This window comes from Xiphophorus couchianus, chromosome 16 (assembly GCF_001444195.1).
Source record: "Xiphophorus couchianus chromosome 16, X_couchianus-1.0, whole genome shotgun sequence".
Taxonomy (NCBI): Eukaryota; Metazoa; Chordata; class Actinopteri; order Cyprinodontiformes; family Poeciliidae; genus Xiphophorus; species Xiphophorus couchianus.
Window position 1 is genome coordinate 7,416,398 of NC_040243.1, and position 25,126 is coordinate 7,441,523.

General features: G+C 37.8%; 2 protein-coding genes across 14 annotated transcripts in view; one reads left to right on the forward strand and one right to left on the reverse strand.

Annotated features, from left to right (window-relative positions):
• Window positions 1-818: 818 nt before the first annotated feature.
• Window positions 819-17,901, forward strand: fmnl1a (formin-like 1a). The gene is made up of 25 exons (XM_028042770.1): window positions 819-1,405; window positions 7,357-7,440; window positions 7,815-7,901; window positions 8,006-8,079; window positions 9,094-9,177; window positions 9,258-9,401; window positions 9,863-9,971; window positions 10,152-10,228; window positions 10,313-10,406; window positions 10,745-10,819; window positions 11,022-11,132; window positions 11,567-11,716; window positions 11,831-11,932; window positions 12,677-13,238; window positions 13,326-13,450; window positions 13,554-13,756; window positions 13,854-14,088; window positions 14,173-14,241; window positions 14,312-14,392; window positions 14,465-14,594; window positions 14,674-14,837; window positions 14,921-15,022; window positions 15,176-15,271; window positions 17,225-17,330; window positions 17,417-17,901. Exons 1-25 carry the CDS (start codon window positions 1,229-1,231, stop codon window positions 17,479-17,481), a joined length of 3,306 nt encoding a protein of 1,101 aa, XP_027898571.1. The 5' UTR covers window positions 819-1,228; the 3' UTR covers window positions 17,482-17,901.
• The window catches only part of srcin1a (SRC kinase signaling inhibitor 1a), a 113,844-nt gene continuing 106,619 nt past the window's right edge, over window positions 17,902-25,126 (reverse strand). For 12 of the 13 annotated variants that reach the window (XM_028042749.1, XM_028042744.1, XM_028042752.1 and 9 more), the window contains one exon: window positions 17,902-24,126. In XM_028042749.1, the coding sequence (XP_027898550.1) occupies window positions 24,121-24,126 (6 nt within the window). In that variant the 3' untranslated portion in view covers window positions 17,902-24,120. The remainder of the gene's footprint in view (window positions 24,127-25,126) is intronic. The other variant, XM_028042743.1, reaches the window with a different exon arrangement.

The following is a 25,126-nucleotide window of genomic DNA, read 5'->3' on the forward strand; positions in this document are numbered from 1 at the left end:
CCTTTGCCTGACGTAAATACAGTATATTAAATTACCCAGCAAACACAGCTTCGTCCATTTGGAAGGATGAATAAGTACCAAGACTGCTTTCAAGTGCGCCTCTGGAAATAGCAACAAAAAATCCAGGTCTAAAGGCTGTTCAAGAAATCTTAGCTGTCTCAAATAAACAAACAGTGAGTGCTGTTGTAAATATTTTAATAAGTTGCTTTGACTCGACGCTAGCTTTTAAGATTTCAGTTCATGTGCAGCACACACAATAATACACTTAAAAGTAGTAGCAGATAGTTGAAGTCAAATTTTAAATAGCATTAATTAACCTATTTACTCAATAAGAATACTTAATCATTAAACTAATCAGGAGATAGGATATTGACTAACATACAATGACCCTAAATGCACAATTGAACAATTGATTTTACCACACTGAGGCGCTGTTTTATCATTCTTTCCATAGTCATCTTTATTTACCTGACTAGCAATGGTTTAAGGAATGGCTCTGGTAATTTAATCATATAAAAACATAAGTTTTGGGAAACAAACGGCTCCAGTGCAAATATTTTCACCACTAACTAGGGGCAGTTTCCTCCTGTGTTAAAGTTTTCAAGTGCAACTGCTAATGTAATAACTTCATTAGACTGAATTTATATCTTATCTTTGAGCCACCACCACACTGTACTTTTCTTTTTCTAATCATCCACCTATTTTATGCACGTTACTAACGGTTGCCACATTTATCTTCCACCCTGTCCTCTACACCAGATTCTGTTGCTGTCACACAGGAAGTTGCTCTTCTGCTTTTGTGCTTCTGTGGTTTCTGACTTAGTTACAGAGTGTATCGCACTCCCTCTCCTTCCTCTCACACATAGGCCTTTGAGTTTTACTTTGCAGAGAAGTTTTCAACCAGTGCAGAGAGTTGGTGAGACACAGGCTCGGTTTTATTTCTCAGTTCTGTCAGGACCTGACTGGGTTTTTTATCTTGTATCTAGAGATGTTAATCAGAGAGCAAACATGAGGATAACCCAACTTTTTTCTTCACTTCTTGTGTCTACTGGACAAGCAAGATTTTAGTGAGCGAGAGACTTAATGTTCATCACCTTGAAGGCCCAGGACTCTCTTACTTGTCATTTGGAGTGATCGCCTTCCGCTACTCTGCTGTGGAACAGTCTGATTTTTTAGGTGAATTAGTTTGTGTACAGCTTTCCTCCTGGATTACTTGTGGAGATTAGTGATGGGGAATGCGGCCGCAGGGGGCTTGGAGCTAGAGGCGGCCGAGGGCAGAGAGGCCAGGAACTCAGTATCGGCGATGAGCGACCCCACACTGCCTTTGCAGAAGAAGCAATCTTCTTCACCAAAACTCCCAATGCCCCCAGAAGAGGAGCTGGAGGAGCGCTTCAATGTGGTGCTGGTGAGTAGCTGAGGAACACACCCTTGCTGCACATAAAAACAAACTAGATTATAGAGATTTGCACAGACTCAAGGAATTATGTAAGTTTTGGTAGCAGACCAGCTGATCAGGAAACACAGAGCTAGGAAGCTATATAAAACAAATCAATTGAGACTTTAAATTAAGTGATGGTAGTCATGTTTACCAATATTTCTATTACTTTTTCCACTACTTATCTCAGCTTTTTCCAATTTTGTAACTAATTATCAGGATGCTTGAAAGTGATCAATAATCCGTGATTTTGCTCAAATGTTCACAAATAATTCAAGGTTCTTCTGAAGTGCCTGTCTACAAGGCGGGTGATTAGTGCCTGCCTGGGTAGCTGGCCTCAAGGGGAAGTTGAGCAACACATTTTACAGGACCGGAAAGCAAGAGTTTCACCATTCTTTCAACAGTCCCACAAGGCTGGGGACAAAAATCCCCCATCTTCAGGAGTAATACATACAGTATTTGTTTAAATCACAAAGCCGCCAGCAGAAATTAAAATTCTTATAATATAAAAAAAACAAAACCTGTTGAGTTGGAAAAGAAGATCTGTGAAACTAAAGATTATTTTCACTTGGTCTAGGTTATGTTGGTGTTAGCAAAGTAAAGCACTAATGAAATCCAAAGAATGGAGATTATAAATTGAGACATGACTATGACAAGCTGAATTCAGAAACAACGGTATCAGAATGAAGACTATTTATTCCTGCAATTTACAGTGTGAGGATGCCTTCCCATGTAAACATTACAACAGGAAGAAGTGGTTTGCTTTATTCTTTATCGTTCTCTAGATTCACTTAAAAATAGTAACGAGTAAACAACATTCCAAATGAAAAATTTAAAAATAAATGTATTGGTATTAATCTCAAAGTAAAAAGAGTTTCTTTGCAACATATTATAAACTAGTTGTGGAAAGAGTTTCTTATTGCACCATAAATTTAGTTAAGATGTTAGATTGAGTCCTCAAAATACTGCTACAACATCCAGATCTGCAATGGTGCCACAACATTTGACACATTGAATCAGAAAAAAGAAACCCTAACAATATCCTGATGTGTGAATGCAATTCCATATCAGACATGAAAGGGAAAATATCAAATTGCAAAAAAGCATGACTAAATTACTATAATGACTGGTCTCCCAGGTTTACAGATGACTAAAGTCATGCAGATGGTAAAAGTCATGCAATGCATTTTTTTTATAAAGCAGATTTAACAAGAGATGCCTATATTTGATATCAACATTTAAAGTATTCACATTATTTTTGCTTCATGTACAGAGGATTTTGAGCCTTGCAGCAAGAAGGTTCTGGTTTCAAATTGATGCCAAAGTCTTCTTGCATGGAGTTTGCATGTTCTCCATAAGCATGTGTGTGTTCTGACTCGGAACCCCGGCATCCACAGTCCAAAAAGCTGTTTGGCTAATAGGTTAGTAAGCTGCTCATAGGAAAGAGTTTCCATTGTAACTGACAAACTGTCCAGCATATGTCCCAACTCTCAAGCAATGATTGCTGGATATAGGCACTAGCATGCTGGTATGGAGAATAGATTGGTGGATGGACTTAGGTCATCTTCACATTTTAACATAGCTGTTTATCTACATTTTACACAAACATATGTCATAGATTAATTTAATATATAGTATTATTTACCCCAGGAGCTGCTGTTCATGTTTTGTGCATCGAAGGTGGAGAAAATACAGAGTATCCACCATCATGACTGTAATAAGTAGCTTCATGAATGTAATTGTAATTGTAGAGATTATGAGTATGTGGGTCTCACACATGTTCCTCAGGCTGAATGGGCCGAGAAAACAGTATTTGTCCTCTTACAGATTTCTTCTGCTTTCTTGTCACATTTAAATGTTTCATATCATCAGACAAACATCAATGTTCCACAAAAATACCTTGTGTAAATAAAGAACAAACTATTTTTAAATGGCTAAGCATTAAGAAGAAATAAAACCTGTCCAAACCAATCTGGTGCTGTGTATGTGCCTCGTGAAACCAAGAACTAACTGTAAGTAACCAAATTTTTTGAAAGCTGAGTTCAGTTTCATTAGTCACACCCAGGCTTGATTGCTGTCTAGCCTGTAGAATCACTTAAATAGAGCATGTCTGATGAAATGAAGTAGTGTAAAAGTTCTTAAACAGAAATGGAAATGCTCCAAAGCTGTTTCTAAGAGTTTGGTCTCTGGTGAATCACAGTGAGTGCCATTATTTACAAAAGAATCAAACATTGGAACAGTGGTGAACCTTCATGGAACAAGCTGGCCTTCTAAAATTACTCTGAGTGAATTAATCTCATGCATCAGATTATAAAAGTCCAGAACAGCATCTAAAGTACTGCAGGCTTTAGTTAAGGCAAATGTTCATGATTCAACAGTAAGAAAGAAACTGGGCAAAAAAAGGCTTTATAGAAGAGTTTCAAGACAAAATTAAAATAACATCTCACATTTACCAAAAACAGAATCTCAATGATCTCGGATTATTTTTGGGAAATAATCTGAGGACTTTAGAGACAAGAGAAAAACGTTCTGGAGAGTGGACCTGTTGCTACATTCTTGTTACACCTGGTGTAAAACTAACAGAGCCTTTTTCAAAAAGAAAAAAACAACAACAATATGCTGACAGGGAAACACGTTGATTGCAGTGTGATGATCACTACATCACACTAGTCATCACTAGTGTGACTAGTAATCACTTTCTGATGTACATTTGATCAGAAAGGGATCAAATGTACATTTCTTTGCTTTCAAAATGCAGAGAATCCTGAAGGAGAATGTCCAGCCAGGACAATGATCCAAAACACACCATGAAATCCACCTTTGAATGGCTCAAAAAAAACCTTGTAGAGTGGCCTAGCCAAATTCTGGACTTAAATCTGCTTCAGATGCAGTGGCTGTTGATAACCCACCTGACTTAAAACAGTTCTGGTATAGATAATTTTTGCTTTACTTAATAAATGAGATGTACTCTTCAAAACTGTATTTTGATAAATATAAACTAATCTGTGTGATATACTTTATCACATAGTGAACCAACATGACATGTGCTGCTTCCTGCATGTTGCACCCTCCCAGCTCTCATATGAATGCATGACCTCACTTCCTCTTTTAACAGAACACTTCCATTGTAAGCTTAAGATTTAATCTTTAAACAAGAAAGACATTTTGCACCAAGTGGACATTTTCTTTCTTCATTAACACCAGTTTTTCCAAACATTGACAACGTAAGTCAATGTGCGTGATGTACATTGTCATCTGCCCTTTTTTCTTACCACAAAACCCACGAAGGGGCTCCACCCTTGCCCCGCCAAGGATGAAGAACAGTTCTTTGTTCGCCAAAGCAACGGGCCATTTCCTTTTTGAACCTCTTCTTTTTTTTAAAAATGTGAAGAAAAAAAAACCAAGTTGCTGTTTGGGTGTGTATGGGGTAACTCAAAACCACACCCAGTGCTGAGTTAACTTATTTGTCTTGACAGTAAAAGTGTGCTTTTGGGGTTTTAGGTTAGATCAAAGTGCATAATCTGACTTGAAGTATTTTAAATTAAGTTAGTAAGAAACACAAGATTTGTACAGGCATATATTATTTTAATTACAAGATCCTTACTTTGATGCTGAATTATTCAAATTTATTTTTGTTTATTTTATTTATTCATATTTTAAAGAGAATGACCAGTTTTTATATGAGAATTCAGTCATTATTTGAATTCTATTGTGCCCTTTCTTAACACTAAGAACTAAACTTGTGATCTTACTAAAACAGCCTACACTAAAAACCTACGAAGGTGGGGGTTTTCAGTCGTAATCCCTGTCACAGTCACTTTCTACGGTTCTGAACCATAATAATCCAAAGGATTATGGAGAACAGAAGTAGAAAAACAAGATTTATAAGTTTAGTTAATTTTTTATTTCCTCCAGGCAGTCAAACTGTATGGATATGGATTTTTTTTTATTTCTAACTCCATATGTCTGCTGATGCACTGCATATCAAAACATAAATTAAAAGTCTATAACACACAGCAGTGTATTATCTTAGGGCTAATTTTGACTTGGGAAAAACCAAGACAAAAATATGGTCAGATGTTATTGGAAACAAGGGTAAAAGCCAGTCTGGCTTGTATCAATATCACCAGCTACACTTGTGTGCTCTTCTGGGATGCAGAAAGCTGTCCTGAAATATTGCAACATAAACCAAACTAAGGCCAACGTTTCCACGGTCATTTGTCCATCTAATTACAGGACAATGCAACACCGAAGTCTCACCAGACTTTCCAAAAATATGGAAAGAAAAGAGAAAGAGGGCAAAGGGAGTAAATTTTTAATGTTGTTGATCTGACCTCAAGCTGATTCGCTGTAACATTGCCAATAAGCAATAAGGAAGATGTAGCAAAACAAAAAGTCATGAGAGGTGCACAAACAGAAAAAGGCAACCTAACAGTGATAACCCAAAAACATTTGTGAAAATATTTGTACTTATTTCAAGATGTGTAATATGGAGAAATTAAAGGTTTTATTCCTGGATCTCCTATAATTAAAGTATATTTTAAGCATTATAATAAAGCAGCATTACAAAGATCTAAAACCTTCATTTTTTTTTACTGTTTTGTTTTATCAAGCTAAAGTGGTAGTCAGTGAAAAAGACTTCTGAGGTGAATATCTGTTTATCACAAATATATTTTGGGAGATGAAGTAGCTCTTGACAACCACCCATAACTCATGCAAACAGTGAGTCATCTTTCCTCTGAACAGGTACATCCTCTTACTTCTTACTGACATTTGATATACATCTGTTTAGACTGACATACAATTGAAGAAGCAGAAAGGAAGGAAATAATGTATAAAGGATGTTGTTGTGCCATGACAAAATATTGTCCTCCCTTAAGGATTGATTCTGTTTTTGCTTATTTGTCACCCTTTAATGTTTTAGATCAGCAAACAAATTTTAATATCAGGCAAACTGAATAAATACAGAATGTAGTTTCTCAATTTAATTTCAATTACTGAAATAAAAAGCTATCCAAAACAACTTGTTATGTTAAATATGATTGATCCCCTTTTAAACACACGAATTAACTCCAATTAAAAAAAATATTTCTGCTTCTTTAACAACACCTTGTCAGATTCAGAGATCACTTGATTTCTGGATCAAGTGATCCAGAAATCACTTGAATAAAACATGTCTGGCATGAGGTAACTCATGATGTTACTTCATTGCAACACACAATGTCCCCAATCTAAGAAAATTCAAGAACAAATGAGAAACTAAGTCATTGAAAAGGGTTACAAAGCCTTTTGTAGTCCTTTGGGATTTCAGTGAACTGCAGTGAGACCCACTGTCCACAGATAGAGAAAATAAAAAATGTTTGAGGCTTCAGGAGTGGCCAGCCTGTCAAAATTACTTCTGCATTGACGACTCATTCAGAGTATCACAAAAGAACCCAGAACAAACATTGAAAGGAAAATTTAAGTATCTGGAGTGGTCTAGTCAAACTTTAGGATTATATAACCACTCGATATTCTGTGGCAAGACTCCAAACAGGCCATTCAAACATTACATTTTGGTTGAATTCAAACCATCCTACAAAGTAAAGTGGGCCAAAATCCCTCCACAGAAATGTAAAGGCTCACTGCCAGTTATTTAAAATATCTGATAGCAGTTGTTTCCTGCCAGGGTAGCAAAATTAGTTATTAGGTTTATTGGGAAATTACTTTTTCACATTTAGTCAGATTAGTTTAGATAGCTGTTCCCTCCTTAATTAACTGAATTTTTACTGAGGCATTCTTTGTTTGATTTTAAAATTTCCTGATGATGTGAAACTATTATTTGTAACAAAAGAGAAAAAGCAAAAGAGATCGGAAAGGGATCAAATATACATTTCTCTATCAAATTTTTAAAAAATTATTTCTCTTTCTCTTTCCTTCAGAGCTACATGAATTTGCCTCCTGACAAACTTAAGCTGTTGAGTCAATACGACAATGACAAGAAATGGGAATTAGTCTGCGATCAGGTGAGCGTTTTTGCTGGTGTTTCATCATTTCAAACCACAAAAGACGTCATGACATTGAACAGGATTGTTGCATCAGTGCCTTCACCAGGACAGAGTTGACTGAAAGTACATAAACATTTAGTGAAAAAAAATATTGATGTGGTGTGTGCAGTGTCAAAACCCTGCAGCTCAGTTTCAGTTGCGGCAGCTGATGGAGGTGTCACTATGGTAACCAAGGGTGGTTAGTGTCTTTTTTTGTGTTTAGTAGTGCATGCAGGAATAGCTTCAAATGGTGCACAAATATGATGATTGCGCGTTTGTGCTCGTCACCGGTTTTCTAATAAAATGTGAAGCGCCATATGCATATGTTAAATCTGCTGTCTGTTTCCCACCAGGAGCGCTTCCAAGTGAAGAGCCCCCCCTCCACTTACTTGTCCAAGATAAAGAGCTTCTACCAAGATCAAGGAGGGGTGTCCCGCAGGGTCAGTGGGATGCATGACTCCCTGAATAATAGAATTAATATCAAATTTAATCTTCAAAAATGTGTAGAGACACCACAAAATGATATATTTTTTTCCTTCCTTAGTCGAAGAAAAAAATTCAAGATGCCACCCAGGTCCTTAAAGCCTTGGAGATATCCCTTCGCACTAATCACATCGGGTCAGTATGTGTGATTTTTATTTCATCATTTGAAATGAAAATACAGATACAGACCAATGCAGATTTAGAATGCCATCTTTAATTTTCAATTCCTCTGCATTTGTAAGGCTTATTCAGCTTTTATTGACTTTCTTGGGGATGTATGGTGCATGAATGTTATACAAAGGCACAATAGTGAAGACGTTAACAAAACTGGATTTGCATTCAATACAACAATGCTATCAATCAAGAGACAAATCGGGTAAAATATTTAAGTAAAGTGGAGTAAAGAAGATTCAATCAGCCTAATCTGCCTCTAGTGCCTTTGAGTTCAAAGTAACAAGTTATGACTTTGGGGTGTTTGGATGACTAATCAATTCCCACAATTTTTGCGCTCCATAGCATATCAGTGGCTCCTTTTGGATTATTTTGTGTTTTTAAAGTGATAGTCTTATCTCTGCTTCTTAAATTGTCAAGTGGCACAATGTAATTTTATGAATGGTGCTATGAAAAATAAACTTGCCTTGGATAAGTAACAGTCTAAATCTAAAATAGATCATATTAAGGAATGAACAAGGAAAACAAGTGTTGTCATTCATGATTCATAATCTGTACTTGAATGACCCATCACACATCCTCATCCACGAATAACGCAGGAGCATAAATAGTTCAGCAATCTGGACGGCAGGCAAAGAACCCTAATGTTTAGATACCAAAACTGAATGTAACACAAAACATAGCTCTGTAATGAGGTGAGCAAAATAATTTATTTACAGGGGCTACTTTTTTTTAAATTCCTGTAGCTACTAGCTTAAATTCTAATGCTAGTTTTTATGCAAACAAAATTAAGTTAACATATTAATTTTTACTTCTGACCTCTATGTCGGTGCCTAAACTCAATACATTTTGTTTGCCGTTATAGAATCCTGGATTCTGTGCTGCAACTGATTGAAAACTTAACAAACCCTTGCTATGCTACATTAAGCCTGTTTATATACTTTATTTGGCAATGTAATTTATATTTTTTTTCTTCAGATGGGCTCAGGAATTTCTTAATGAGCAGAACAAAGGATTGGATGTCCTGGTGGAATACCTGTCCCATGCTCAAAGTGATACTTCGTGAGTACTTACAGAATATTTGCTACGTTCTGTGACAGTGGCAACATTTGTCACTACGAGTGAATTTTGACATTTTGCAGATTTGATTTGGAGACCGTGGAAAATGGTGGCACTCTGTCAGACAGACAAAAACCAGCAGAGCGGTCAATGGAAGATTTGACCAAGAGCTCTAGCGGGGGTCACTCGCATGGGATGAGCAGAGCTGCACGGGCCCTAACTGTAAGGTAAGAAGCTGCACCCATAAAAGATCAGTGGTATGACTGTGGTTAGAAAGAGGCCGGGTCGCCTACATAGTTCTCACCACCATAAGATGTTCATAGAAAAGGAACTTGCAGCAAATTTAGTCGAACAGATAAAACCAAATTTAATCTGCAAAGCAGAAGCCATGTGCTCTGGGGTCACAATGTTGAGACACTCAACCATTTTCTCAGAAAATGATTGGGCAGAATTGTATCTTTCCGAAAATGTCTGCTTCACATTTTATTCTAATGTAAGTCCAACTGATGCAAGATGTCGGACACGAAAAAATATTATCTGAGGTCAAAGTAATATGACTGACAACTTTAGCAGCTACAGGACTCCGTTCATAGCTATTTTTCAAATGTAAAAGCAAACCATTTGAAGCTGTGAGCCTTGTCTCACAGCTTTTATTTATTTAACACTTAAACTTGGTCTTCCTTTTCAGAATAAGCTCTACTCTGGCAAACAGGATGCATAAGAAGTCACATTTATCCCAGCGGAGAGATGATATACATGTGTGCATTATGTGCTTAAGAGCCATCATGAACTACCAGGTAGAGTAATATCAAATAGTCTGAACATGCAGACATGAATTGTCATCAAAATGTGTTGCAAACAGAAAACTAAGTTTTATATCTTTGAATCTGCAAAAATCTTAAGCTTCCTCTGACAAAGATGAAAGATTACCATTTTGTAAAGTTAAAGATTGTTTTAAAACTTTCTTCTGTTTTCAGTCTGGTTTTAACCTTGTAATGACTCACCCACGCTGTGTGAATGAGATCACGCTCAGCCTCAACAGCAAAAATCCCAGGTGAGTTTCTTTGTGTTTGAGTAAAAATGTGCCTTGTTGCCCCGTCTGCATGGATATCTGACATGTCTTAATCTGCCGTGACAGGACCAAAGCTCTCGTCTTGGAGTTGCTGGCTGCCGTTTGTCTTGTCAGAGGAGGGCATGACATCATTCTCTCTGCTTTTGACAACTTTAAGGAGGTGAAATTTGTGGGGGGGGGGTTTCTAAACATAACCAATACCATGTGATTTTTGCTCTTTAGTAATCTTGTTTTTGCATGCTGTTGTCACTGACAAGATGACACATCTTGCCAGTGACACAGTCCACTTCCCATGTTGTTGCATTTCTAACTTTGTGAACTTGTCATTTGTGTGTTCATAAGTCCAAACTCTGATGCAGTGCAGGGTTTTGGCATATTTTTAGAGTGTTCAGATAAGAAATTCAATACATTTAGCTGATCAAAAATTCTGAAAAGATACACTTATGCCCCCAGGTGGGCAACAGTCTAACTGCATATCTAAATATTTATTGTCTCCAGGTGAGCAAAGAGAGGAACCGCTTTGAGAAGCTGATGGAGTATTTCATCAATGATGACAACAACATTGACTTCATGGTAGGACCATGGATTTACCATCTCTACTGTATGATGCTATCTAATTTTAGGCTATGAAACTTTTAGATAGTATTTCTTAATATTTGATATGTCAAAAAATTAGAACAATAAGTAACATACTTTTCTCTTTGAGACTAATATAGATTTTTTTAACTGAACCAAGTAAAACTAACTTTGGTTTAACTTTCACATTTGTCTGCAGGTGGCCTGCATGCAGTTCATAAACATTGTGGTCCATTCAGTGGAGAACATGAACTTCCGAGTTCATCTACAGTACGAGTTCACACACCTTGGATTAGACAAATATCTGGAGGTCAGTGTTTGGAAAAACTCAGGTTAGACCTTCATATGCATCAGTAGTGCAGAAAAAGGCATAATTTCTAATAATATGTACATTGACAGTGTTTTATGGGTTTAAAGATGAAGGAGGAGTTGCCAGAAGAGCTATAAAATGAACCTGAGGCTATTTATTTGTCTTTAATCCTAACATGTAACTTTCTTGACCATAACTACAAGATTGTTTTAAGTAAAGTAATTTCCCCTTTACTTTTCAACTGATCTGTAAATTGTAATGTCGTGATGTCAAATGTTTCTCAAATCGACAAACATGACAGTGATTGTAAGCATTGAACATACAATAAACATATTAAAAATATAATAATATTCATATGTATAAATAAAACATATATTATTGTGTCGTATATGACCTCTTTTAATTTGTAATCTTCATGCATTTTTGTGAAACAGAGTCTGAAACAGACTGAAAGTGAGAAGCTGCAAGTCCAAATCCAGGCCTACTTGGACAACGTGTTGGATGTTGGCGCTCTGCTGGAGGATGCCGAGAACAGGGGAGGAGTACTGGAGCATGTGGATGAACTGCAGAATCACAACATTCATGTAAAATATTACATCTTACATAATTCTTAGCTCAGTAATGGAGACCCTTGTGTTGCATAGGTTGTGGTTTAAATCGGGGCTTAATAACAGGGTTATTTTTGTTTTGTGTTGCAGCTGAACTCCCGGCTTGAGGAGCTGGAGACTCAGACCACAGACAGGATATCTGAACTGGAGACTCAGTTTATGCAGGCCACCAAGGAAGCTGAGCTGCTCAAAGTAAGAACTAACAATGTACACTACCAGAGAGGCAAAGAGTGCAATCGTGACCTTGATTAGCATTGATAACCCTAATATTAAATTTGAAAAATCGTCTGATTAAGCTTTGAGAACACATGAATGTTATATTTTTACTATGAAGTTGTGCATTTCCTATTATTCTGCCACTGTAGCAACATAATCTTGTCATATTAATGTAAGTCTAGATAGCATTTTATCTAAACAGAAATATTTAAAGAAATAATGTAAAATGCCACATGTTTTTGAACACACATTTTTGTTTGGATGCAATTCATTTAAAATCATTCTGACATCCTGAATGTAAGTCTCAGCAAATATGGAGCAGTTTAGATGTGCATTTATACCCAATTTAATACATAGTACAAATCAAAAATTGACAAAACAACAGAAAGAGCAAGTTCCTGTCAATATCAAGTGACAAATAATTATGGTTTTCACTATTAGATGGTGCCTTGCAAGTGGGAATTTACTCGAGGAATATTTACAATTGGGAATATCCCTTGACAAAAATTAATTGATGTTAAAAGAAAATATATTAGATATTAGGCATTGAAGGTATAAATTAATTTGCTAAGTCATTTTAATGAGATTAAAGTAGTAAAAATGACATTTAGTTGAAAGCATTAATAAAGTGGGACTTAAAATCTCAAATGTTGGCCTAATAACCATGGAAAACTATTTGAAGACAGCTGAGTTAAGACAATCTGTGTCTGCCTCCTTCAGGAAAGCCTCCGTGAGTCGTGTTCCCAGGTCAGCTCTTTGCAGCAGAGAGAGCGAGAGCGGGAGCTGGACAGGGAGCGGGAGCGGGACCGGGAGCGTCGGGGCTCCTCTGTCGGTCAGTCACACTCTGAGCTAGAGCAGAAGATCCAGGAGCTGCAGCACAAGGGGGTGATCAAACTCGGACGCACTCCGTCAGGAGGCCTCGACATCCAGGTTGTGCCTGTGAAAGTTGTTGAGTATGTCCAAAGCCCATCCTCATCCACCGAACCAAGCATCCAAACCTCAGCACCCACCACAGCTGGTGGTCCAGGGGAGACTGCGACTCCTCCGCCCCCACCTCCTCCTCCATCAGATGGTAGTTCTGTTGCTCCACCTCCTCCACCTCCTCCTCCGCCCCCTCCCCCGCCCGGAGCAGGTCCACCTCCACCTCCTCCACCTCCTCCTCCCCCACCTGGTGCTGGTCCCCCTCCTCCTCCTCCCCCACCTGGTGCTGGACCCCCACCTCCTCCTCCTCCACCTGGTGGTGGACCCCCACCTCCTCCTGGAGCTCCAAATGCCCAATCTGGTGAGGACATCGAGACAAATGGGAAAAATCTCACTAAAGCTCATGACCTGATTTGTGTTTGACCACTTCCTGTTTATGTTTGGTCAGGATTCAAGACTAAGAAGCCAATTCAGACCAAGTACAGGATGCCTTTGTTGAACTGGCAGGCTTTAAAACCAAACCAAGTAACTGGCACAGTGTTTAATGAGCTAGATGATGAACAGATTCTAGGGGTGAGACTTGCAATATTTGCAAGTGCAACTTGCAATATTTGCACTTTAAATTGGTCCTGGAATAAAATAATTCATTTTCTCCGCCTAACATTCTGTCCCTAAGGAGCTGAACATGGAAACATTTGAGGAACAGTTCAAGACAAGGGCACAGGGGAATTCTGCAGATCTAGCCAAGGTTAAGAAAAAGGTGGCACAAAAGGCTCCTACCAAGACATCACTTATTGATGCAAACAAGGCCAAAAATCTAGCCATCACTCTCCGCAAGGGGGGAATGGACCCATCGGCTATCTGCACAGCCATAGAGACGTATGTCCTTCTATTGATTACTGTTTATCATTCCCAGAATAAGTCTCTTCTTGTCCCTTTCATTGCTCTCTTTGATGCTAGTCCATCTATCGTACAGGTACGACCAGCAGTCTCTGTCCATAGACTTCCTGGAATTACTCGAACACTTCATCCCATCAGACTTTGAGATGAAACTTCTTGTAAACTATGAGAAAGAAGGCCGTCCACTGGAGGAGCTGACTAAGGAAGACCAATTCATTCTTCATTTCGGGAAGATTGCCCGTCTAAACCAGCGAATAAACACGCTTACCTTCATGGGCAACTTCCCAGAGAGTGTCAAACGCCTGCAGCCGGTCAGTTTGTGGTTTAAGCGCTAAAACTTCAGCTGAAATAGGCTCAAACCAAATGGACTTATTGTGTTTTCACTTCATCCACAGCAACTGAACTCCATCATTGCTGCATCCATGTCCATCAAGTCTTCAGCTAAACTGAAAAAGATCTTAGAAGTAAGTCAAACTGGATACACTGACTTCGAAGTGTGAGATTTTGCTATTCAACTCATGGATTGTCTTTCAGATTGTTCTCGCCTTTGGTAACTACATGAATAGCAGTAAGAGAGGTGCGGCCTACGGTTTCAGGCTGCAGAGTCTTGACCTTGTAAGTAGCTTTGCTTTGTAGATTTACTCGTGTGTTTGCACTAAACATTAAACCAGTTTTGTCACCTTTCAGCTGTTGGAGACTAAGTCCACCGACCGCTCCCAGACGCTACTTCAGTTCATCACTAATATCGTCCTTGAAAAATACCCAGACCTAGTCAACTTCCACACCGATATTCACTTTATAGACAAAGCAGCTCTTGGTACATAGATACACCTCAATTAGCCAACATCTTTTAGTGTCTGAATGTGTTTTTTAAAAATATCATGTTTCTTTGCTAGTATCCCTGGACAGTATTCTCCAGGATATCCGGTCATTGGAGCGAGGAATGGAGATGACCAAGAAGGAGTTCCTGGTGCAGGATGACAGCCCGGTGTTAAAGGAATTCATCAAAACAAACAGTGAGCACCTGGAGTCTTTGATCAAAGACAGCAAGACGGCACAGGTTGGAATTTTGTCATTATCAACCCATAAAGCAGCTTGCATTATGTTTATTATATTTACAAACATTTTTGCTTATCCCTCCAGGAGGCTTATGCCTCTGTCGTGGAGTATTTTGGAGAGAACCCCAAAACCACGCAGCCTTCCATGTTTTTCCCGCTGTTTGGGCGCTTCATAAAGGCTTATAAGGTGAGGTCTTTGTTGCATCCATTTCTACAACAGCTCACTTCATAATAATAATAATAATAATAAATTTTATTTGTAACGCACCTTACATTTCAAAGAAATGTCAAAGAGCATTACAACTTCATGATAATAACCTTATCCATCTTTTTAATGCAGACGGCACAGCAAGAAATTGAGCTGAAAAAGAAAATGGAAAAGGAGAGTTCTGAGGAAAAAGTAGCACCATCTCCAAACAAGCCTGCAGCACAAAAGGTAAGAAGATCCCTTCTTAGAAATGTTGTTGACTAGAAGATTTCAGTTTTTCTCCGATTCGCTGATTTACAGCATAGATTGTCTTAAACTAAACATTTCCAGACAGAGACAGCATTACAACAGCAGGGGGCTGCCAAGAGCACTACAGTTATCACAGAAGTTTGGCATAAAAGTAGCACATCAGTATCATACATACGCGAGAAACATTCTGTAACGTATAATCCTCTGCTTAATCTGAATTTATTTCAGCTCCGAGTCAGATCACTTCATCCCCAGTGTGTACCCACATTTCTTAACAATTTGCTACCATTTATTTTTTAATGTTTTCAATTGTAGCCAGAAACAAAAATGTGATACTAGTGTTAGTTAGTTTGTCACTGTACTTAAGCATTTGTAACATGTAACAATTGTAATAATAACACATTTTACAATCTCTATCAGATCTTTAATTTAATTGATTATTCTATGAAGACTTTATATTGATTTTCAACCCACAGAAGACAACATGAAATTATAAAAACATCAAAAGTATAAAATGATGAATTAAAATGATTGGCTCTAGTTAGTAAAGGTTTTGAGGTTACGACAGAATTTCTCTAAAACAACACCCATTCAGTAAGCTCAAGGAAAGTAACTCCTGCACTGTGTATGATTGTATTATTTTGTTTGCTAATATGTACAGTACAGACCAACAGTTTGGACACACCTTTTAATTCAATGAGTTTCCTTTATTTTCATGACTATTGACATTGTAGATTCACACTGAAGGCATCAAAACTATGAATAACACATGTGGAAATATGCACTAAACAAAAAAGTGTAAAACAACTGAAAATACCCCTTATATTCTAGTTTCTTCAAAGTAGCAACCTTTTGCTGTGATTACTGCTTTGCACACACTCTGCATTTTCTTGATGAGCTTCAAGAGGTAGTCACCTGAAAAGGTTTTCACTTCATAGGTGTGCCCTGTCAGGTTAATAAGTGGGATTTCTTGCCTTATAAATAGTCATGAAAATAGAGAAGACCCATTGAATTAGAAGGTGTGTCCAAACTTTTGGTCTGTACTGTATTTCTTTCCTATTGTGAAGTATTCTTGTAGCATTAATTACACAATGCATCCCCATAAAGTCTGAAATCTCTGAAGTAAATTTGTCAGCAATTCAAGGAAATCTTACATTTAGATTTACTGGACACTGAAATTGTTCAAGCTCCAGTTTATGTCATTTATGTGATTATGACCTAATATGAAAGAAACTCTAATATTCAATTTCTTGGGAAATTAGAAGATCATATAATAACAATAAAAACAGGTTTAAAATAGGGAGGTTTCATGCTGTGAACATGCCTACACATCATGGGCGAGACGGCTGACTTGACAGTTTTACAGCAGACAGACCGTGACATCCTGTATAGTTGCCTATAGAGTTTCCTACTCTATAAGTAGAGTAGGCAACTAAATGTCATTGCTAGAGAAGCTTGCTGTTCACAAAGTGATGCATTTAAGTATAGTAGTGAAAGGTTCAGTGGAAGGAAAAGGTGTGGTAGCAAAAGCTGCTGTTGAAACAGCCACCAGAAGACTGTGCAGCAAAGGTGGAGGATTGTCAAGCATGGGCTGTGCCTGGAGTCACAGATTAAGAGCCACTGACAAGATGAAGGCCATATTAATACAAAGTGAACTGTTTTTAACAACTCAGCAACATAACAGGCTGACAAATCTATGCAACAAATGATTAATGCAGTAATTTATGCAAATGAGACCCAATCAAGAGTCTTTTCTAGATTATAATTGTCTGAGAAACTGAGTTTTTATTAACTGTATTCTGTTAATATGAGAATGAACACAAATGTTTCAAATATATTACTCTGAATGATTGATATTGTAATTTTGTGTAACAAAACAAACAAACCCCAAAACACTTTCAAGTATAATTTAAATATATGTCTTCTTTCAAGGGCCCCATGATGCCGAAGATGGATCTGATAGCAGAGTTAAAGAAGAGGCAGGTGAAATCTCCGGTACGAGAGGGAAAAGACGGTGCTCTGGAGGATATTATTACAGGTACAGTAACAAGAAACACTGTAGAGTTTTACACCAAAGTGTAGATAAAGTTCTACCTTCACAATTTGCTTGTCGCTTTTCATCAGATCTGAGGACAGCACCTTACAGACGCTCGGACGGTCGTCGCCCAGCTCAGCGCCAAGAAACTTGAGTCAATTTGGTTTATTTTAAGTGATTTTGATGAATATGCATGATATACACTCAAATATACAAGCAACTATATCAAGCTTTTAGAATATGATGTATGTACAATATAACATGAACAGCGTCAGTCATTTGGCATTGTGTATTAACTATATTTTTAGTATGACTTAGCTATGTAAATACAGAAAATGCAACATTTTTACCAATAACTTCACCAACGTTGATTCATCAAGACAATCTTGACCTTTTCTACGCTCCATCAGTGTACTTGTATGCTCTAAAATTGTAAGACTGTTTAAAAAAAATCATGACTTATTTTTAAAGTAAACATTTTTGTAACCACTGTATTTTGGATTTGTTCTCTTTATGACCTGAGAAGTGACTTGCGTGTCTTAAAGCAGAAGGAATAAAGCAAGATCAGACTGTACAAGAGGGCTGCACTTTATTGGACACACAATCACAGCAAATTATGTACAAAAGAAGGCAGGTTCAGGTGCCTGCTGTCTTCTCACAGAAAAAAAAAACAAACACACATTTCTCACAAAATATCATGGCATCCACACTGATAAAATTATCTCCAGTATCAGTAGGCATTTAAATTTTATATATCTCATATAATTGATCTATTTTCTGTAGTTATTTTTGTCTTTATGTCACACTACTCTACAAATGGGAGAACCGTAGCTGATTTCTCATGTTGAGGTGCGTTCAAGCCTTCTGATCCCTGGACGTTCAACATTCCCAGTCACTATCGTCATCACGTAACTTCACAGTAAGACTGAACATGCCCGTGTCACACATACTAAAATAATGTATCGTTTCTGTTGGTAAACCTCAAACATATATACCCACTTCTCTGACTGTTTCTTATAACTTTGAAAAAACATGTACTGTACGTAACTTTTTTTTTTTCTAAACTGCACCGTGCGTTTGCTTGAGACTATACATGCATTGTTTTTGTATATACCTTTGTATCCATCATCATAGTTTATAATAAAACATTATCTTTTGGACATAATTCGGTGAACTCTCTATGACTCAACCTATTTACAAGTCAATTTTATTTATTTTTTTATTTATTTTTGATGCCAAGATTTTTGAACATCCACACATTCAAGTAAAAATCTCAGATACATACTACAGAATGTAGATTACCGTAAGTATCAGAAAAGAAATACAAATGCAAAATCAAAGACTTCATAGCTCTCCACATGATTCCTTAATAAATCTGTCTTTTACCATTTTAAAAGTTTAGCTTAAACGCTACTTAAAGCCACAAACTGGAGCAGTATAAGCAACATAATGAACATTTATAGTCTCTGAACCTTTTAATCCTCAGCCATCTCAGTTAACATGCAAACAAAGAAAAAAAAGAGAAATTAAAAGAATTAAAGCCAAGTAACTTGCTTTAGTCAAAGCAGCAAGACTTCTTTTGAAGCCTTTGGACTTGAGTCACAGTACGTACTAAATGTTCTATGTTTCTGACCATCTCCAGTGTCACTAATACCATTTAGAACACAAATACAGAATGGCAAAATAAAATGAGGAAAAAGAAAAACACGTAAAAAATAACCCAGACCTAGTAGCAAAATAAGCCCCTACTAATAGGCACTGGTCCAGCCTCTTACACTTTAACAATAGGAGGCAAAGGTGCAGACAAGCTGGACGAGCATTTTCAGGGAAAAGCTTTTTAAATCGTCATAATGACATCAAGTTCAACTCATTATTTCTAAAGAAAACCCTAGAATTTCAAAATTAACTTTAAAGTATATTACAGTGCCTAACAGTTATCTACACAGATATTTTAAACAATATAAAAATGTTCTGCATATGAATAAATAATCTTAGTGTGAAATGTAATATCTCTCTGAATGAATTAAAAAAGAAAAATCTGTACAAAATGGTCACTAATATATAAATCAGAAGATATGAGGACATTTTACAGCATAGAACTTAATCTAGGCCTAAATATTTATGTATATATTCACATTTTTTTCACAATTATATCATACACAAACATCTCACTTAGATATATTTATATATGTATAGTTATCCTATGTTTAGTTTCAAGTTTGCATGGGTTTTTTTCTGATTGCCAGAGTGTGCTCAACATGCCCCCAAGCTTGTTGAAATCACAGCCCACTAACACTTGTTCTGAGCAAAAAAAAAAAAGTCCAGGAGGCATTTTAACATGGTTCTCTGGTTTCACTTAGGCTAAAATACCACATACTTCCTTCTTGCTGCAAGCAGCAAATTCACCTAGGAAAGTTACTGCTTTAAGGATTTCCTTTACTCTATTCAGTTTTTAACTTAGCTTGAATCTTCCTTGCAGATCCAGAATGCACTAAGAATGAGGCTGTGAGCTCGCACATTTGTGGTTTCAAGCAGTTTTCTTTTTTTTTTCAAAACAAAACAAAACAAAAAAACAGGAACCAAGCCAGGTTTCTGAAGCTCTTATTTGGGTAAAAGTGTTATTCTGTCAGTGCTGCTTGCAAGATCATTCAGGCACCAGGAAAAAACATTGCAGGTCCTTGGAGACAAACAGGCATAAATATGACAAAGGCAAAGAGGAATACCTTGGTAAAAGAGTAAGAATGCTAAATACATATTGCACATCTTGCTTAGAACTGAACCCCATCAGAAATCATACCATCTTAACCTGAAGCTAAACGATTTTAACAGACCGCACACAAAAACGAACGCAAACTGAGAGCAAGGGGGAACAAGCAGTCGAATACTGTCTCCGACTGACACTCATTCTTTCACTTCAGCACTCTCCATGGAGACGGGGCGAGTCAAAGCTGGCCTTATTAAAGTAGCCTTCAAACTCACGTCCTCAAACTAATCCTCGCTCCTCACGCCGCCTACTCTCTGACACGAGCCGCCTTTGCACATGTGTTAATCTCGATGCCCAAGAGGATCAGTTTCTTTGAGTAATTCTGGAGAACAGCAGAGAAGTGCAACTGTCCGTTTAACCTTGTCAACAAACAGCAAGGCAGCTTCCAGGCAAACACAGAGATCCTGTGGCCATGGAATGGTTCATTATGAAGGATCTACGTTAGAAAAACTCCCCCACTGTGATTTTATGTAAATAAACAGCAGCCAGAAAAACACCAGCCACCCAAAATAGTGAAAGTCAAATCTAGACTGATGAAATGCGTAATTTATAGATTTGTGCTCATTAGAGTTAATGCAGTTCTTAAAGTGAAAATTAAACCCTGGTTCCCAAAAAAATTTGAGATAAAAAAATAAAAGGAAATTACCATAATTATTGAATTTACAAATAATTTTAACATCGTAATTTGAACTTCAAAAATAATAAAGACATTAGCTATATTGAAGTAGTAGACATTTTTGCAACTAATTCAGGTTATTTGACAAATACCTATAATGTGCTTTAGTAAGGATAAAATGCAATAATAATTTATTATTACTGCAACATCTGAACAAAAATTTCTGTCTGATGACAACAAACCAATTTAGCACCAAGTCTTCCTTCATAAGCATGATTTTAAAATTTAGCATCAACTTGCAGACATCCAAAAACAGTTTAATACAGGCACATCTCTGTGATAACAATATCATGTAAATGTAAATAAATTTCAGTAATTCAGTTTAAAAAGTGAAACTCATAGAGATTTATTAAAAGACAGGGTATCGAAGTGTATAGTTCTGTTAATCTTGGTATGGTTTGCAGCTAATAAAAAACCCAAAATTCAATTCACTTTTTCAATGCTGTGATACAGACGATGGCTGTGCTGGCATTGACTTGATAACTACTCAATGGACCAATACCAGCAAACTGTCATGTGAAGCGGGACATCGAACAGCCGAACAACAGCCAGGTCATTTTTTCCTAAGAAGAAGATTATGCCTGTAGTTACAGATTAACTTAACTAAAGAAATTTCTGGACATGTGATGAGTCCAGTGAAGTCCACACCACCAAGCGAATCTCCATAAAACACTTAAATGGAATTTGCTTCAATGTTCTCTAAAGACTAACTCTAACTGACTCTGTTCTTTGTCTTGTGTTTTATTCCTATTGTCTAAAATTGAGAATTGTGGGATTTTTATATATAAGTCACAATTATCAAAATTAACAGAAACAATAGCCAGATACATTTTACTTTTTGTAATGTTTCTATATGAGTTTTACTTATTGTGATGCATCTGTATATTGTTTAACATCAATAATACCTTCACACCAGTTTACAATAACATGTTCACAAGATCGATGTTCTTGGCTGAACGTTTTCCAGTCCTTTTTTGCATCTAAATGCTAGTTTGAAAGACTCTGGCATTCATATTTTATGAAAGAAAATAATTGTAAAGTTATATTGTTCCTATTTCACTCATTTTTAGTAAATTAACATTTTAAAGCCTCCTAACTTATTTGATAATTAAGCTGACAAAGAAGGATCTTGTGTTTTGAGAATAAACTGTGCTTTCTTTACATTTTTATAATCTTCTCTGACTCCCTCACAAGCGCCAAGAAATACATAATTTCTAAACATGTGCTGATTAAAGTATTTTTTAAAAATACTTTTCAAACAGTAATGAAGTGCTATCACTTCTTTGTAGTCAAAGATAAAGTACAAACTACTGTATGATAAAATCTGGGTGCTTTTTAGCATATAATCCTGAAGCAACTATATCAATGGGAAACTATTTTATATGGGTGAAATGTTCTGATCACTGTGATCAATTTCATCCGAGGGGCAGCATAAAATATATCATTGTATAAGATTAACAAAATGAAATAAAACTATTACACACACATTGTGTCTGTGCTGTACAGCTTAGCTTTACAAGTGCGTGCTTGATTCTTTGGGATGGGCAACCTGTGAGATGCTACAGTGAAAACATCCTGATTGTCAATTAACTAGTTACACCACACACACAGTAAATCCACACTGGTTATATAGACCCTCCTTTGCATTTCCTCTTCTTTCAGTGTAACTTTGTCTCCTTGCTTCATATCAAACAGAAATTTGAAGATTCATGGCTGCTTGTTACAGTGTGCTTTTGTGAATAATGCTGCAATATTCTTGTTCCCAACAGATTAAAAAGGCTAGAAATGTTAACAATGATAGATGCATGAGTTTCATTTGCAGAGATACATACAAAATTTCAACTGCAACATTAAATTAGAAACCCAAAGGAATGTGCAGAGGAGGGAGAACAATTATGTAAACTCAGTGAGTACTAACAGAGGGGAAAATATAGCACCGATTTAAAATCTAAAACTTGGTTGATGCAAGAAAAGAAAAGAATGCCCTTTTTGCACCAAACAGTTCAAAACCACATTCATCACATCTTTTTTCTTATTTTCTCAGCAGATTTATTCTGCAAGGTTATGCAGGTAAGAAAGAGCAACATTATTCTAAACATATATAACTACTGGACTCACTTGGTGATTATTGCGACTCTATTTTCATACACACAGTCTAGTTATGGAAACTATACCACGAACAGCCCACTAAATGAGAACATGTCCAAACACACCAACCTTGTAGCAGACAGCTGGTGGAAAAGCGAGGCCTGGACTGTTTGTGTGCACTCTGTTTGGGAATCTGGCAAAAGGACTGCGTGGGAGACCGTGCAGCCAGACGAGAGAAGGAAACTTGTCCAAAAAAGAAAAAGGAGTGAGATTATGAAGCATCCAGAGTCTGGTGTATTCAACATTAGTAAGAAAAAAATGAATATGCATCTACAGAATCCTGAAAGGAAATATGTGTAAAAAAATGCATCTATTCTTGCTTGGTGACAAGATAATTTTAGAATTATATTCTTCCATGTCCTCCTCCTCCTATTACTCATTACTAAGAGTTGTCACCATCCTTGCTGTTGCTGAGTTGTTGGGGGCTGTCAAGTCTCCGTCTGGTGGGTTTGACAACCCCAGAGGAGAAGGTAAAGGAACCAAGAGGTGTGGGAGAGGAAGGAGACAGGGTTGGAGTAGGGGTTGTGGGAGAAGAGGAGGATGTAGGGGTGGAGGACAGGCTGCTGGGAAGAGAAGATGATGCTCTCTGCTCCCGAAGAAGGCGGCGTTGACGTAGAGCGGAGGACAGGAGCAGGGCCTCGGTGCAGAGGCCGGAGGCTGACAGGCTCGCTAGGAGGGCCTTTGCTTGGCTGGAGGAGACTGTCAGGGAGGGCATAGTCCCCTCATGGGGAGGCATTCTCAAACCAGGTGCAAAAGCTGCTGCAGGAGTAGGCATTCGGCCTAAAAAAATGCTCGCTTTCAGTCCAGACAGGTACGGTTCAGTGGTTCCGGCGCGGTTGATCCCCAAGGCCTTGGAGTAGAGCAGGGACACAGAAGACAGGAGAGGGCGGAGGAGGAGCGCAGAGAGATGAGGTTTTCAGGGGGTTGAAGTGGGAAATTATGAAAAATTTTAAAAGTTCTAAAATTGGTTGTGGCTGGGCAGTGTTCCCTGCAGCAACTTCCTTCACCAGGGCATTCAAACACACCTGTGCAAGCAAGCATGCTTGCACAAACAAACACACACTCACACCTAGAAGCACAACTTGGACTGAATACTAGAGATGTGAAAGGAGCTGGTTAAGTAAAGTGGGCAGATAAGTGTGCATCTCTGTAGTCACGCGAAAAGGAGGAGGAGACTGAAGAGGCTGGACGAGGGGACAGGTCGCTCACTGCTGCAGGGTAATGGTTGCAGCAGACGGGCAGGCCGGGAGGTGAAGGGCAGCACAGGGTCACACAAGGGGACGGGATTGATGAATTATCAGAAGAAAACACGTAGTGGACGGGAGAGGAGGGGGAGTGAGAACAGGAGACAAACACAGGAGATTGTTATTCAGGTTGATATCAGCATGTGTGATGAAAGCCAAGACACAGGCCACCATCTATACATGATGACAGAACCACTGATCCCACTAATAAGGCGCAACAGTGAAGAAAACACATATTACACTGTTGACTACCTTTACTTCACTTATTTCTACAATGTTCATTCTTTGAAAACGAAACACACTCAGATGAACATGCAGTGCCACACCTTTATTTTATTTTAAATAATGAATGATTCGGCCAGTAGATGGCACTGTTTCAACAGAATGAAACTTGTGGGAAATACATTTTTGAAGATGATTTTGTTTCTCGGGCGCTGATGTGAATGCATGTGACAGAAACCTTTTACATGCTGTACGTGCAAGGCACAGACTGTACAAAATACACCGAATGGATGGGGCACAAAAAAAGTTTAGTCAGGAAAGTTTGTTACTTTTTCAAAAGAGCAAGGAAGGGGAAAAACACATCAAAGACTTTTGTTGTGGGAAATATAGCCAGCTGAGAGATTTCCATTTGCTCTGCTTGAGATATTCTTCTCATACCTGACTCAAACTGCTATTCTGGTCTGTGAAGGAGATTTGCCTCCTTGTTTCGCACTCTCACAGCTTCCTGCCAAACGGGATGATATGTCGCCACTAGCCCCGCTTCGTGCTCATCACCTACAGCTAGCCTGTTTTACTGTTGGGAGTCATGTAAGGCCAAACGGAGAATTGGATGGTTTGAGGTGTGAAACTTATGCCATTGTCATGCCCTCCTTGATCTGTGGCAAAGCAAACGAGGAGAAACAGGAGCTTTGAACTCCAGCACTTGGGCATATTGATTTGATTGGTCCTCGTGCTTGAAATGCGT